Below are 17,113 nucleotides of genomic sequence, written 5' to 3' on the forward strand. Positions count from 1 at the left end.
GAGGTGTGCGCCACCACCACCTAGATGACTTTGTTTCGATTTATTTACTGTATTACATTTGTGAATGCTGTGACTGCATCTATTTCTATGTACCATGTGCATGGCTAGTGTCCATGAAAGTAAGAAGAGGGTGTGGAATCACCTGGAGCTGGAGTTACTAACAGTTGTAAGCTGCTATGTGGATGCTCTTAACTGCTGAGCCTATCTCTAAACTTTTAATTAGTGTTTGTCATTGTGCCCACATGCAAAGATGAAATTCCTTAGGAAATTGTAGAGGCCAGAAAGTTGGCTCAAGGGGTAAAGGAACATCCTCCACACTTGATGACCCTGTGTTGAAACCAGAAACAACAAGGTGGAGGGAGAGAACCAATCTCTACAAGTGGTTCTCTGACTTCCACGTGTGCACAATGGCACACACATATACATACATTCTTGGACGCATAGTAAGTAATAACTTTTTTTTTTAATTTATTTAGAAGACTAGTCAAGTACAGTAGTGAGAACAGGGTAATCAATTGTTATACAATTGCTAACAATTGGTGGCTGACTGTGAACAATCAACGAAAGAACTCACTACCTTCGGACCAGCCAGTAATAACTTTTTTTTAAAAAAACTTAAACAAAACAACCTAATTTTGATGGGGCAGATTGGATAGGGAAAACATAGGGAAATTAAATTGTGTTTACTCTTTAGTCACTCTTCTCCGTGTTTGTGCACAGGAACTTGACTTGCCAATTCTGAAAGTGGCCGCACCAGAGATTGTGTCAGGAGTTTCTGGAGAGTCTGAGCAAAAGCTCAGAGATTTATTTGACCAAGCTGTGGTGAGTCAGCTCTTGCCCATTCGGCTTTTCTAATGCTAGTTGCTTTATCCCACTCATGGACTTCCTTTTGTAAAAACATTTAGTAGTAAAAATTTAAAGTGGGTTTAATGATGCAGACTCTTGGCAAGTAATCTGTTTCATATGAGATCAAGCATATTTGTGCTGTCGTAGCTGAGAGTTTTATGTCCAAAACATCTTGTCCTTACGATATTTTATTTACTTTGTTTCTCTACCTTATGTTTGACCAAACAACTTGCAAACAGTAGGAGAATTATCCTATTTAGGATTATACAGGCACTGTAAATCTCAAGGATAACTGCTCTTTATATGATTAGAAGTTAAAAGGAAATTCTTTACCAGTGAAAAAATTATAGCTAACTACAATTTCTGTTATTAAAATTTAGAAGAGGATATTTGGGTCCAGTTGAAGTTACATCTTCAGCATAGTATGGGTGTAATTGTGTTCTGACTAAGAAAGTTGGAGACCAATTCCGTGTCATCACCTAGCATGGTAGGAAGGAGGCGATCTACCCTGTTACTCGGGGTAACCTGCAACGATAAAAATACTCAACTCTCATGGAGTTTCTGATTGTTTAAATCCGCAGATTATTTTCTCTCAGACGGTGTGTTGCCATGTTGTCTAGCCTGGTCTTAAATTCTTGGCCACACAACCTTCCTACCTCACCTGCTAAATGCTGTGATTATAGTTATGCACCACCATGCCTAGTTGAAAGATATCTTAGAAAACATTTAACACTGTGTCCAGTATAAAGCAAGGGTCCTGTAAATCATGCTGTGTGCTTGAGCAGATAGGAGTCACCACTGTGACGAAAACCAAAAAGCGACTCAAAGTTGTTCTGTCATGTTTCCTTCGCTGCCTCACCTTTCAGACAGGGTCGTAGGGAACCCAGTCTGGTCTCAGGCTTCATGTGTAACTGTGGATGACTTTGAACTTAGGATCCTCCTGCTTCCACGCCAGTGTCGAAATGACAGTTGTGTACCACCACACTGTGTTTAGTTTTGCATCTTTATTTGCATCTAAAATATATAATGGCTCATAAACATAACTATTATGACTATTAGAAGCTGATGTGAAATAGAGAAGTGTGTTTTAACTGCAATAATAAGTAATTATATATTTGTAAGAAATGATATTGAATATAAATTATAAGAATACATTAATTTTTAAAAATATTTATTTGCATGCCAGTCCCAGTTCCCCCTCCCACTTCCTTCTTCTTCCCTCCCTCCCCCACATCTGCTCTTCAGAGAGGGTAAGGCTTCCCACAGGAAGTTAACTAAGTCTGTCCTATCACCTCACTGAGGTAGGGTAGAGCCTCAACACCCCCCCACCCCCCGTGGGCTGCTTATTTGTTGCTTTATGTTGGGCATCCACTTATGAGTGAGTACATACTATATTTGTCTCTCTGGGTCAGAGTTACCTCACTCGGGATGATATCTTTTTCTAAATTCATTAATTTTTGGTGAAAGTATCTCACTGTATAACCCTAGCTAGCCTAGAATACGCTATGCAGATCAGGCTGAGCCGAAATTAAGGAAGCCTGCCTTTGCCTTGCTGTGCTGTATTACCATGCCCAGCAAGAGAAATGTTTGAGACAGTATGGCCACAGAAAAGCACATACATAGTCTTAGTCCTTTTTGTTGTTGTTGTTGTTTGTTTTTCAAGACAGGGTTTCTCATCAGCAACTATGGAGCCAGTCCTGGAACTTGCTCTGTAGACCAGACTGACCTCAAACTCTCAGAGGTCCGTCTGCCTCTGCCTCCCGAGTGCGGGAGTGCGGGGTTAAAGGCGTGCACTGCCATCGCCTGGTGAGAGCTCACATATCGTTCTATAAGCCCGAGGCAGACAAAGCTAGCTGAGAATGAGTAGTGGCTTTGATCCTTCAAAGTTCACCACCTATGACACACTGCCTCCAGCAAGGCCACACTTCCTGATCCTTCCCAAACAGTTCATCAGCTGGGAACCAAGTATTCAGATATGAGCCCATGTGTGTGGGTGTGTGTGTGGGGGGCATTCTCATTCAGACCGCCATGGAAAATTTTGTATGTATGATAAACACAATGGCAGATATGGATCCAAAGATAAATGGCATATTTAGGTCCTTAGTTCTGTGTTTAGTCTCTCTGTAAACCAGTACAGTGCCTGATGCAGGTGTTGAATAAGCATGTGATTTTATACTTTTTTCCGACACTTCTTCCCTAATCCAAGTGAATAACAAACAACCTTTGTTGAGCTAGGGAGTTCTTTTCTAAAATTAATCCTGTCCTTAGGCTAAGTTTGATTACTTCCATTTCTTCTTTCCCATTTAGTTTTCCAGGTCACTGACAGAAAATAATGGGTTCGCTTTCTGAGACCTTAGCTCTGTACTTTTACCTTTGTAACGGATCTAGCAGTCATAGGTGCTCTTTGCAAGCGTTGTCATGAGGAAGATTGAGGAAGAGAGCCGTAGTCACAGGCCAGGTATATCACCTTGGTGTCATATTAGCTGACATTGTGTGACTTAGTTCAGTGTCACTGTTTTGACTCAGGAGTGGATTGAGGTTGTAAGCCTAGGTTTTTGTTTTTCACTTAATCCTGATTACTATGTGCGTGTGGTAAAATGTATGTTTATAAAACTTACTACGTTAGCCTCTTCATTGTCATTGTTGTTGAATTAGAGTCTCAGTCTGTATTCCAGGCTTCCCTCAAACTTATAGCAATCCTCCTGCTTTAGTCACTGCTGGGATTACCAATCTGAACCACTGTTTTGCCTATTTTACCTATATTAAAGTGTACCACAGTACATCACTTTTTAAAAAAAAAGTTTTTTTTTTTAAATTACATTTGTGTATAGGAGTGGCAAACAATCTTCCTTACCTACTTTTTTTTTTTTTCTTTGAGACAGGGTTTCTCTGTGTAACAGTTCTTGCTGTCCTGGAATTCCTGTAAACTAGACTGGCCTCAAACTCACATCTTCCTGCCTCTGCCTCCTGAGTGCTGGGATTAAAGGCGTGTGCCGCTACCATCTGGCCAAATTTTGACATTTTTATGTTAGAGAAAAAGTCCCACCGTTTGCGCAAACTTGTATTTTCTAGTTTGAAATTTATTTTTATTTTGGTTTTGTGAAATGGGATCACCTCTAGCCAGTCTGGCCTGGAACTAGAGACATTGCCTAGGATGTCCTTGAAATCTTGGTCTTTCCAAGAACCACAATTAATAGCATGTGCCACTGTGCTTAGTTTAAAGCTTTTCAATGTGGCATGCAAATATATCTGACTTACAGAAGAATGTCAGAAGGTATTTCAGGACCATGATGCATTCTGTTCTCAGAGTATCTGGTTCTCTTAGTACAGAACAATCAGAAGCATTTTTATGAACTGCCTTCTTCGTGGCTGTTTTTTGATGACTAATCCTTGTGCTTTAAATTTCTAAAGAACACATCAATGTTATCTACCAATATAGAGAATTTACTTTATACTCATATCTCTGTGTTATTTTTATTTCTAGTCAAACGCACCCTGTATTGTTTTCATTGATGAAATTGATGCTATTACCCCCAAAAGAGAAGTTGCTTCAAAAGATATGGAACGAAGAATTGTAGCCCAGCTTCTAACCTGCATGGATGGTCAGTTTAAAATAATGATTTTGTTTTAAGATAATATATTTCTTTTTTTTTAATTTTATCTATTTATTGTGTATACAAGAGGGCGCCAGATCTCATTACAGATGGTTGTGAGCCTCCATATGGTTGCTGGGATTTGAACTCAAGACCTCTGGAAGAACAGTCAGTGTTCTGAACCTCTGAGCCATCTCTCCAGCCCAGATAATATATTTCTTAAAGTAATTCAAGTCATACGTGTATTTGTGAGCCATTTAAATAGTGAATCTCATAATAGGATCTTTTTTGTAGAAGATTTTCCGGTCATTTCAAATAGTGTTGTACTGTGCCTGTGTATGTATGTACACATGTGTGTGCCAGTAGTGTTTGCATGTGTGTGTGGGAAGGGAACCCAGAGAACAATCTCAGATATCATTATTTAGGAGCCATCATTAATTAAATTGGATCAGTGCTTGCCCCATAAGCGAGACTACTGGCCAGTGAGCCCAGGGATCTGCCTGTCCACATCTTTCCAGCGCTGGGATTTCAAGTGTACTGGGTTACATGCTTTTTGTTTTCCTTTAATGTGGGTTCTGGGAATTGAACGCAGGACCTCATGTTTGTGTGCCAAATAATTTTCTACCTAAGTTGTCTCCCCAACTCTGTAGTAATTAAATATACATATGTTATGTTTTGCTTTTGCTGTCTACAATTTCAGGGTCACATAGTACCTACTGTTGTCCCTTAAGAATATCTTTGGGAGAGAAATAATAAAATCTTAGTGCACTTTTATTTCTGTCTTTAAAAAATATTTTTACTTTTGACCTTGTGTGGTGGCAGGTGCCTTTAATCCCAGCTCTCCGGAGGCAGAGGCAGGCAGATCTCTGTGTGTTTGAGGCCAGCCCTGTCTATACAGTGAATTCCAGGCAGCCAGAGCTACCATGTGAATCCCTGTCTCTATCCTCACTTCCACAAAAAAATACTTTAAGTTTGTATGTGGTGGTTTGTATGTGTGAGTGCATTGCCAGTAGAGGCCGTAAGATCCCTTACAGTTACAGGTCATTTGTAGCACCCAGGCCTGGGTATTTGAAACCACACTAGGGCCTTCTAAAAGGACACTATGAGTTTTTAATTGCTGAGCCATTTCTCCAGGCCTATGTTTACCTCTTTTAACTGTAATAATATTCTTTAAGTTTACTATGCAGATTTAAGCATTTCTACCAATGTTTCCTTCTAAGCCAACTTGACTGTATAGTGAATTACAGTCCAGCCAGGTATATATCACAAAAACAAGAAAAGAAATAGAATATGTTTTGGTGTCATATTTCTGTAATCTGTTATCCAAGCACATAGAAAGCTGGGACAGGATAATTGCCATGAGTTGTAGGCTAGGTTGGGTTACATAGTATGCTTCAGGCCCAGCTTTGTCTAAAGAATGAGACCCTGTCTCAAAACAAATAAATCAAAAAAAAAAAATCAAAAGGAAAGCTAATTTGAAATACTACATAACATAATATGTATTACGAGTTTCTTATGGTGCCAATTTGTAAATTACTTGTATTTTACCTTTTGTGCAATACCAGGGATTGAACCTGGGTCCTGGTGTGTCTGCAAGCTCTCTACCATTGAATTCCACCACTAGTACCATATGTTGTTTCATTTTCATCTTAAGTTTTCTGCCATGTTTTTGAGACCTATAGTATGAGAAAAGCTTTTAATAGATTTTTGCTAATAAAATAGTAGGTCCAGGGCTGGAGAGATGGCTCAGAGGTTAAGAGCACTGACTGCTCTTCCAGAGCTCCTGAGTTCAATTCCCAGCAACCACATGGTGGCTCACAACCTTCTATAATGAGATCTGGCACCCTCCTCTGGCCTGCAAGCATACATGGAAGGAATGTTGTGTACATAATACATAATAAATCTTTAAAAAAATAAAGTAGTAAGTCCAGTATTTATAATGTACATTACATTTGAATGCCATGTTATTTCCTGAGGCAGGATAGCCTAGACTCTCTCCTATTTAATTCTGGTTCAGCTAACAGAATATTTATGAAAGCTAAAACTTGTAGAATATTTGTGAAAGATAAAAGTTAAACCCTGTATTCTGTTTATTCCTGAAAATTTGCTTCTAAAATAAGCCAGAGCAACTTGGGATGTTCTATCCCACTGCCTGGTTCTCCCCTATTGTGAGACAACATTGCTGCCTTCCTCCTCCCCCACTGATGGACCATACATTGTCTGTGTGTGCATTGCATGTGCACCTGTGTGTTTTCACTCTTAGAACTTCAGCCACTTTTAGCTGTGCTTGTAATACCACACTTCCCGTCAGGCTTTTCTGCAGGGTTTGTTCCTATGAAGCCTCGTCTCCTCCTCCTCCATTGCTCTGTTACAGTGCTTGGTTTATCCTGATTGTTACTAAACTTCTTGAAACTTGTCTGACACAGGGTTTCCTTAATTATCCACTTCATAGTCCTTAGTAGACTGTGAATTGCAGCACGAAAGGCAGTCTTTATCTTCTTCACACTTTTACTGTATTAGACAATGTTTTAAAGTGTTTATATAGGGGCTGGAGAGATGGCTCAGTGGTTAAAAGCATTGCCTGCTCTTCCAAAGGTCCTGAGTTCAATTCCCAGCAACCACATGGTGGCTCACAACCATCTATAATGAGGTCTGGTGCCCTCTTCTGGCCTTCAGGCATATACACGGAAAGAATATTGTATACATAATATAAATATTTAAAAAAAAATAAAGTGTTTATATATCAAAGTACACAAATTCTCTCGAACCTTTAAATGATTTGTGTAAACACTGTTGTCCTCAAATGTCAGGTGATTTGTTCTCTACTCTTTTATGTTGGTCCTCACTAGATCTGAATAACGTGGCAGCTACAGCTCGAGTTCTGGTAGTTGGAGCTACTAACCGACCAGACTCTTTGGATCCTGCTTTGAGACGTGCAGGGAGGTTTGACCGAGAAGTATGCCTGGGTATCCCAGATGAGGCTTCCAGAGAAAGGTATATTATCTTAGAATGACATTGTTTATATTCCACTATGTGAGCTGAGCAACAGGTTTTGAAAATAAATAGTAAGACATACCATGGAGTGCACTCTCTATCTCTTGTCTGTCTGTCTCATTGGGTTTTGTTTTGAGATAGCAGAGTAGAAATCTAGTGAATGTTGTAAACTGTTACATTTATAATGTTTTTTTTGTGGTAGTTGTGATGCTAAAATAATCACTAGCTACTTTTAGGAAAAGTAATAAACAATGAAGGGAAATCACTGCCTTAGAGGGACGGGAAGAAGGAAAGGAGGAGGAAGTGGTAAGAAAGCGCTGTGTGTAGAAGGTTCAGCACAGGTCTGCTCCATCCTTTCCTTCTTCCCAGTGCCTGATGTCACTTTGTTTTTCCAGAAATAATTGTTATTCAACAGTTTCTAAGATGTTGACTTCATAATTATTTGTATAGATAATAATTATGTTCATTTATATTCCTCAAACAGTTTATTATCAAGGTTTATTTACTAATACTTTTATATCTCCAACAAAATATTAATATTCCTATTACTCATATGTATTTATTTGTAGAACAGTTGAGCAAAGTGGTCCATGCCTGTCATTTCAGAGCTGTGATTCAATACAGAAAGTAATCCCAGCTCTGCCTTATAGTGTCTTATGCCAAGCTTTAGTTTTACATGAAAATAATAATTAAAAAAGTAGCATGCTTTATGTGTAAAACACTAACAGTGCTTTAGCGTTAAGATCTGTGGAGAGTAAATTAATGTAACCTAGCGCAATGTCCTGCCCAGAGAAGGAATTTAGCGCTGTGCTGGGGGTTGCGCTCAGAGTTTGCTCCAGACTCGAGCAGCGCTCTCCTTTTCACTGAACTTTGCCCAGCCCTAGAAGATAAGTTTTAAGGTAACATGATAGTTTATTTTTCCTTGAAAATTTTTCTTTAAAAGAGTTTATTTACCCCCACCCCCGACTGGCAGTGGTAGAGCACACCTACCAGCACTTGGGAGGCAGAGGCAGGCGGATCTCTGTGAGTTCGAGACCAGCCTGATCTACAAGAACTAGTTCCAGGACAGGCTCCAAAGCTACAGTGAAACCTTCTCTTGAAAAGCAAAACAAAACAAAAAGTTTATTTAATATGTATTAGAATTTTTCCCACATGTGTGTCTGTGCACCACATGCATGCCTGATGCCCATGGAGATCAGAGGGCAAGAGGGCATCAGATCTCCTGGAAAATAGTTACATACAGTTGTTAGTGGCAAGTGGATGCTGGGAATCAAACCCAGGTCCTCTGCAGGAGCAGCAAGTGCTTCAAACCACTGAGCCGTCTTCTCACACACCCCAAACTCGACCTTTTGTTTTATAAGAAATCTTTGACATAGATGAAGGGAGAGCTGTTTTATTTTTTTTATAAAAAACATTTTTAAAAATTTCATACCTGCATACAATGTGTTTTGATCATATTTATCTCCCAGTCCTTGCCCTAATTGCATATACACCTCTTCCTGTCCCATCTTCTCTCAACTCCATGTCCTCTTCCCTTTTTTTCTTTTTAAAATAACCCAGAGTATATGCTTCCCATACACACAAGTGGATAGAGATAGAAGTAGAGGCAGGCTATTAAGAAAAATGGTACCAGGTGGTGGTGGCACACATATTTGATTCCAGCACTTGGGAAGCAGAGGCAGATGAATCTCTATGAGTTATAGGACAGCCAGGGCTATGTAGAGAGACCCTGCTAGTTAAAAATGGCAGAATAGAAAGTAATGGTTGCCCTTAGCCATTCTGACAGGCTTAAGATGGAATCTCAGAGTTGTTTTGATTTGCATTTCCTTGATAGCTAAGGATGTTGAACATTTCCTTAAGTATCTTTGGCCATTTGAGATTCATGTATTGAGAATTCTGTTTAGTTCTGTACCCCATTTTTTAATTGGATTATTTAGAATTTTAATGTCTAATTTCTTGAGTTCTTTATATATTTTGGAGATCAGTCCTCTGTCTGTTGTGGGGTTTGTGAAGATCTCGCATTCAGCAGGTTGCCTTGTTTGTCTTGTTGGCCGTGTCCTTTGCTTTACAGAGCTTCTCAGTTTCAGGAGGTCCCCTTTATTTATTATCGTTCTCAGTGTCTGTGCTGCTGGGGTTCTATTTAGGAAGTGGTCTCCTGTGCCCATGCGTTAAAGACTACTTCCCACTTTCTCTTCTATCAGGTTCAATGTGGTCAGATTTATATTGAGGTTTTTAATCCATCTGGACTTGAGTTTTGTACGTGGTAATAGATATTTATCTATTTTCATTCTTCTACATGTTGACATCCAGTTATGCCATCACCATTTATTGAAGATGCTTTCTGTTTTCCGTTGTTTTTTTTAGCTTCTTTGTCAAAAATCAGGTATTCATAGGTGTGTAGATTAATATCCCGGTCTTCGATTCATTTCCATTGGTCAGTGTCTCTGTTCTTTACTCTAGTAGAGCTTGATATCAGGGATGGGGATACCTCCAGAAGTTCCGTAATTGTACAGGATTGTTTTTTGGCTATCCTGTGTTTTTTGTGTAGCCAAGGCAGTCTGTCAGTTTAAGGTTAAACTGTTGTGTATATCAAGCTGCAGGCCAACAATAGCAGCACATTAAAACCCTGTTTCAAGGGGTAGGGAAGCAAACTTGGTGCTGAGTGGAAGTATGGTTTGAGTGTGGAGATTTTTTCTGATAAGTTCATGTCTTGTTTGCTCTGAAAGTATCCCCATATACTATTTCTTCTACAATATTGCAAAACACTTAAAACTATATATTTTTAAAAAAGATTGTACTTATTATATTCCTTATAATGCATAGCATGGTTCTCAATAGATATTTAGCATAAGTTTTTCTGGATAAACTTGGGCATGTAGCAGTGACCACGTATTTATTGAGTTATGATTTTTTCCATCTTATATAGCATTTATTATGAGTCTATCAGTAGGGATTAATATAGTATGAACTTTCAAATAAATATAGTTAGGAATTTCCTTTTACTATTAGACTGGGAGTCTAAATTTTTTTCAACTGTCATTTCTACAGAATACTTCAAACTTTGTGCCGAAAACTGAGACTTCCAGAAACTTTCAATTTTTGTCACTTAGCACACCTCACGCCGGGCTTTGTTGGTGCTGATCTGATGGCACTTTGCCGAGAGGCAGCCATGTGTGCAGTCAATAGGGTCTTGATGAAGCAGCAGGAGCAGCAGAATCCTGAGATGGAAGGGTTGACCCCTAAAGGAGCCCAGGAGGAGAGACTGGGGACTGACCCCACTTCTGAAACACAGGTGCTCTTCAGTGCTCTCTTTGTCTCTCTCTTGTATTTATTTGTTCGTATATTTTTTAATGAAGATTTATTTATTTATGTATGAGTGCTCTATCTGTATGTATGACTTAATGCCAGAAGAAGAGAACATCAGATACCACTAGAGATGGTTGTGAGCTATCTCATGTGGTTGCTGGGAATTGAACTCAGGGCTTTTGGAAGAACAGTCAGTGCACTTAACCACTGAGGTATCTCTCCAACCCTTTTATTTTGCTTTTTGGTTGTGTGGGATATTTTTGTTTTGTTTTTCTTTTTCTTTTTTTTTTTTTTTTGAGACAGGATTTCTCTGTGTAATAGCTATAGTCATTTGGCAACTCTCTTTGTGGACCAGGTTGAGCTCAAACGTCCCAGGTGCTGGAATTAAAAGTGTGGACCATCACTGCCTGGCATAACACAGGTTTTCTAATCTGTAAAATTATAATTTCAGAAAAATGCAGAAGCACTTAAATTTCCCGACTTCCAGGTAGATAACGTTATTTTCAATCACAGACTAGCAGATGCTGTAAATTTTATCAGTGCAGGATGCTTTTTATGAGATTTACCGCATGGCTCTACTAAGTAGGGCTGTATTTCATTTTATTTTATTTGGAATTTATTTGTTTTATGTGTATTAATGTTCTGCCTACATGTGTATGTGAGCAAGCATGTGTGCCTGTTGCCCATGGAAGTCAGAAGAGAGCTTCTGATGCCCTGGGATTAGAGTTACAGATGGTTGCGAGCCACTTGTGGTGCTGGGACTTGATCCCAGGTCCTCCACAAGAATGGTAAATGCTCTCAACCACTGAGCCTGGTCTTCCGCCCCAGAACTGTATTTTCAAGCCCATTTTGTTCAAATTTAATTTTCATATGAATTTAACTTAAACTCAGGGTTTACTTTAATCCAGGCTTGACTTGTTTGTTATTAATAAGTATTTATTAGGAGTGCTTCTAAGTGCTTGATACAACAATGAAAAATCAGGTTCTAAGTGCTAGGTACAACAACGAAAAATCAGGTTCTAAGTGCTAGGTACAACAACGAAAAATCAGGTTCTGCATTTAAAGAAACTGATAGAGTGAGACTATTGGGAAAAATAAGAGAGCACTATAAATATCAGAATTTCTTGAATAGTAACACATTCAGCAGGTGTGATACTAGTTTTTATTTTTTTTAATTTATGTATACAAGTGTTTGCCTACATGTATATGTGTATACTGTATGCATTCCTGCTGTCAAAGGAGACCAGAAGAGGACATTGGATCCCGCGGAACTGGAGTTAACAAACAGCTGTGTGTTGCCATGTGGTGCTCTGAATTGAACTTGGATCCTGGAATAGCAGCCATTGTTTAGCCGTCTCTCCAGCCCAAGTGTGGTGGTTTTAATGGCAGCAGTTTGCTGCATAATCTTCCCTACCTTGATAATCTGACTGAGTCAAATACAGGGTCTTTTATTTTAATCTTAGTTGCTTGTATTACCTTTCCTAGCACAAAGCACACAGTAATTATATCAGTATCATAAATCTATATGAATGTTGGTTACAGCATGAATAAAGAGCTAAAACAGACTAGTGAGTGGCTCACTGGTAAAGAGCTCTTCCAGAAGATTTGGGTTCAAATATCAGAGCCCATATGGCAACTCTCAACTGTCCTAAATTTCAGTCCCTGAAGATCCAACACCCTCCTCTGGCCTTTGCAGGCACCCTACATAACACATGGTACACACTTAGATGTAGGCAGAACACCTATCCACGTGAATTAACCAATTAAATTTTGTCAGGTGATAGTGGCACACACGTTTAATACTGGTACTTGGGGGGCAGAGGCAGGTGGATCTCTATGAGTTGAAGATCAGTCTGGTCTACAGATCAAGTTCCAGGACAGCCAGGGCTTCACAGAGAAACCGTCTCAGGGCTGGGGTTGAGGATGGGGTTTTTTTCCTGTCCCTTCATGTTCTTCACAGAGCAAACAATCTGCCTTTGAAGTTTAAGATTCATTGGATTAGGAAAACTGCCTACTGTGTATTTGATTTATAAAATGTTAAGAACCTTATGAATTTATATTGTTGCCAGCACAACTTTTCTCTTTTCTTTCTTTTTTCTTTTTCTTTTTTTAATTGGTTTTTCGAGACAAGGTTTTGCTGTGTAACAGCCCTAGCTGTCCTGAAACTTGCTTTGTAGACCAGGCTGACCTCGAACTCATGAGAGATCTGCCTGCCTCTGCCTCCTGAGTGCTGGGATCAAAGGTATGCGCCACCAACACCTGGCAAGCATAACTTTTCTTAAGTTAGCTGTTTTATGAATACTTAGAAATAAAATGAAATTGATGAAATGGATATCATGCAATTGCCTATGTTTGCATTATGTAACTCTAGCTTAAAATTTAGAAACATATCTAATATCAAATCAATCTGTCTGCTCTCTTCCTCTTTTTGACTATGACATGGACCACTAATACTGGCCTAGAAATTATATTTATATATCTTGATTATTATTGATTTATCTTTAACCAGATATAGACTTTACTTAGGATGAAATGAATATATCTTATATAAAGGAGAAAGAAATTCTTATAATACATAGAAGCTCATTAAAGTCACTGTAACATGTGGAATCTTGGAATAATTATTAAATTGCATGTAACTTTGTGGTTCACACTTTTTTCCTTTAACTGTTGTCTTAAAGGATGAATTGCAAAGGCTGTTGAGGTTGCTAAGAGACCAAGATCCCCTCTCACAGGAACAGATGCAAGGACTGTGCATTGAATTAAATGATTTTATTGTTGCTCTAGCGGAAGTCCAGCCTTCTGCCAAAAGGGAAGGCTTTGTAACTGTCCCTAATGTGACATGGGCTGACATTGGCGCCCTGGAAGATATTAGAGAAGAGCTCATTATGGCAATATTGGTAGGTATATTAGCTATCAGTGTCATTGGTCATGAGTTAAGATCTATTTTAAAAAAGACCTGCGTGCATGTCTACCAGATTATATTATTTAAAAATTCAGACTTTTATTTTGTGTGTGTGAGTATTTTACCTGTGTGTATATTTGTGTACATGCACACACCTAGTACTGGTGGATGTCAGAAGGTATCATATCCTCTGGAACTAGAGTTATAGATTGTTGCGAACGAACCCCTCTTTTGGGTACTGGGAAATGAACTCATGTTCTCTGCAAGAGCAATAAGTGCTCTTAACCACCGAGCCATTTCCATTGTTTCCAAATATATCTTTTAAAATGTAGCTTTACTGAGATATAATTTCATTTATAATAGGAAATTCAGCCTCAGTTGTCACCTTTTTTAGGTCTAACTGTCCCATCAATGAGATGTCATTCTCTTGAGACATTTCATACTCATTATTTTGGTTATATTTGGTTTCTATATAGTGAGTTTAAGGAAAACAAATTCTGGTTTCATACAAGACCAATTTGTATGAAAACTACCTTTATGTCTTGGTTGTATTTAAGAGAATCAAGGCAGTTTTATACCCATGGAACTTTGGCCTGATTTTAGTTTACTTTTACTTTTCTGCTTATTGACCATTTTAATTGAATTCTGATCCATTTAAGAGGTATGTGCTACCAAAAGTGAAAGTACACTAGAATCCCAGAGAACAGGCATGTGTGGCGTTTGACTGTGTGCATGGTCTGCTGTCTCATGATTTCCTGAAGAAAGCTGTACCTGGATTTTCATAACTTAGAAATTTGGTTGATTTTCTAAAACTTGGTTTTAGAATATTGCAATAGTTTTTCTTGTCCTTGGGTAATAGCTCAGTCATCAGGTAAAGAAAGATTTTGCCATGCAAAGATAAGGACCTAAGTTTGTATCGCCAGAAGCTATGTTAAATCAGATGCAGTAGTGAATGTCTATAGCCACAACACTCCAAGAGGGAGACTGTTGTAAATAGGAGCTGCGGGCTGTGGCCTGGCTCCCAGCTAGCTTTACCCAAAATAATTACACGGAAACTGTATTCTTTTAAACACTGCCTGGCCCATTAGTTTCAGCCTCTTATTCGCTAATTCTCACATCTTGCTTTAACCCATATTTAGTAATCTGTGTAGCACCACAAGGTGGTGGCTTACCAGGAAAGATCCTAACCTGCTCGGAGAGGAGAGTCATGGCGACTGCCTCATTGCCTTCTTCCTCCCAGCATTCTGTTCTGTCTACTCCACCCACCTATGTTCTGACCTTTCAGGCCAAGCAGTTTATTCATTAATTAGCCAATGAAAGCAACAGAAATACAGAAGACTCTCCTACATCAAGACTGGAAGTAGAGACAGGAAGGGTCTCTGGAAGGCCAGTCTGCTAGATATACATGACAGAAAAAACAAGAGACCTTGACTCAAAGAAGGTGAAAGGCAAGGACACACAATAGTTTGTCCTCCAGTCTATGTATCTCGGCACACACGTTATAATATAAAAAAAGTAATATAAAAAAAGGTGGTGGCACACACCTTTAATCCCAGCACTTAGGAGACAGAGGCAGGCGGATCTCTGTGAGTTTGAGGCCAGCCTGGTCTACAAGAGCTAGTTACCAGGACAGACTCCAAAGCCACAGAGAAACCTTGTCTCAAAAAACAAAACAAAAATAATGAAATATTATCTTTTTGCCCAATATGTTCTCAAATTATACCTTAAGAACAGTGACTTTGACTTGATGTGATAGTACATACCTTTAATCCCTCTTCTTTGTCACCATGTACCTGATGTCTGAAATGGGTCAGCCAGGGGCTGCCATTTTCCGCCCTTGTGATCAGGGTCGAGTGTAAAGGATGAGATGCATTTGGATATTCCGTGTGAAGTGGACACCTATAATGGATCACTGTTGGCATTGTTTCTTCTAGGCACCAGTTCGCAACCCAGACCAGTTCAGGACGCTTGGTTTGGTGACTCCAGCTGGCATCCTCCTAGCTGGTCCTCCTGGATGTGGGAAAACTCTGCTAGCAAAGGTAAGGTAGAAGTTCAACTGCATGCATTGCTTTTCTTGCCTTCAGGAGAATAATAAGGCTTGAATCATAACATGAAATACACCCTTTGTGTACTTTCTGTTAGAAATCTGTTTTAGCAAAACTGACTTTTTTAAAATAAAATTTTCTACATTCTTTTATCCCTCTTAGAACTGAGTGAGTTTTTATTTATTTTTTTATTTTTTTCAAGGTAGGATTTCTCTGTGTAACAGATCTGGCTGTCCTGGAACTTGCTCTGTAGACCAGGCTGTCCTCAAACTCATGCTGCCTGACTCTGCCTCCCAAGTGCTGGGATTAAAGGTATGTGCCACTACCGCCTTGCAAGATCGGATTACTAATGCATCAATTAATTTATCATTTAGGTCAAATCTTTTATGATCCAAATACTTCCCAAAATGCTGCCAGCAGAAAGCCAGGCCTTTAACATACAAACCTTTAGGAAATCTTGCATATCTAAACCATAGTAATAATATATGTATATATTTCTAAAATGTAAAATTTCATTTATGAAAATTTTTATGTTAATTATAGGAAGTAAATTTTTGCTGTATGTCCTGTATATCCTACGTAAGCTGGCCTTAGACTCTTAAAGATCACCCTCTTACCTTAACTTCCAGAGTGCTGGGTTTATAAACGTTTATTACTATACCTAACTTCAAATAAAAGGTCTTTAAACACTTTTCTTGTTTAGTAATACTTCCTGGATACAGTATTTTTAGGTTTGTTTTTGTTTGTTTGTTTTTAATATTACCTGTGTGGTGTGTACGCCGGGGTCCCAGAGAGATCAAGAAAGCATCAGAAACCCTGGAGCTGGAGTTGCAAAGGCTTACATACCCACTGCTGTGTGGGTGCTAGGAATCACAGATCCTCTGGGAAAGCAGCCAGTGCTCTGAACCACTGAGCAATCTGTCTAGCCCTTGAATACAGTATTTTAAAGAGATGGCCAGCGAGCAGGTTAAGGCACTTGGCATCAAACCTGATTGCTTGAGTTCAGTCCCAGGACCCACATTGTGGAAGAAAAGAACTGACTCTTCCACATTGTCCTCTGAGTTCCATCAAGTGCTATAAAGCACGTGCACACCACACACATACATATGTAAACATAAGTGTAATAAAAAATTTTAAAGGGTTTTTAATGCCTGTGTTAGTTTTGCCATAGAGATGGTTTGTAGTTTATGATAATATGGATATGGTTGTACATGCCAGTAATCCCAATACTTGGGAGCTAGAGGCAGGAGGATCAGGAGTTTAAGGTTATCCCTCTGCTGCACAATGAGTTTGAGACCAGCATAGGCCACATGAGACCTTGACTCAAAAGTCCCATTACACTATATAATTTTGTGTTCACTGGTAATTTTATTAATATGTAGTCCTAAATCATTTTTCAGTGAATAGAATGCATTTTTTATAAT

At 39.0% G+C, this 17,113-nt stretch overlaps 1 protein-coding gene across 8 annotated transcripts in view; it reads left to right on the plus strand.

Moving 5' to 3' along the window:
* The window catches only part of Nvl (nuclear VCP like), a 91,717-nt gene that overhangs the window by 13,863 nt on the left and 60,741 nt on the right, over positions 1–17,113 (plus strand). For all 8 annotated transcript variants that reach the window (XM_087906069.1, XM_087906072.1, XM_087906071.1 and 5 more), the window contains exons 10-15: positions 721–822; positions 4,331–4,448; positions 7,289–7,433; positions 10,482–10,725; positions 13,421–13,639; positions 15,579–15,683. In XM_087906069.1, coding sequence (XP_087762195.1) covers positions 721–822; positions 4,331–4,448; positions 7,289–7,433; positions 10,482–10,725; positions 13,421–13,639; positions 15,579–15,683 — 933 coding nt within the window. The remainder of the gene's footprint in view (positions 1–720; positions 823–4,330; positions 4,449–7,288; positions 7,434–10,481; positions 10,726–13,420; positions 13,640–15,578; positions 15,684–17,113) is intronic.

The sequence above is a fragment of the Myodes glareolus genome, chromosome 5 (genome assembly GCF_982192425.1).
Source record: "Myodes glareolus chromosome 5, mMyoGla1.1, whole genome shotgun sequence".
In the NCBI taxonomy this organism is placed as follows: domain Eukaryota; kingdom Metazoa; phylum Chordata; class Mammalia; order Rodentia; family Cricetidae; genus Myodes; species Myodes glareolus.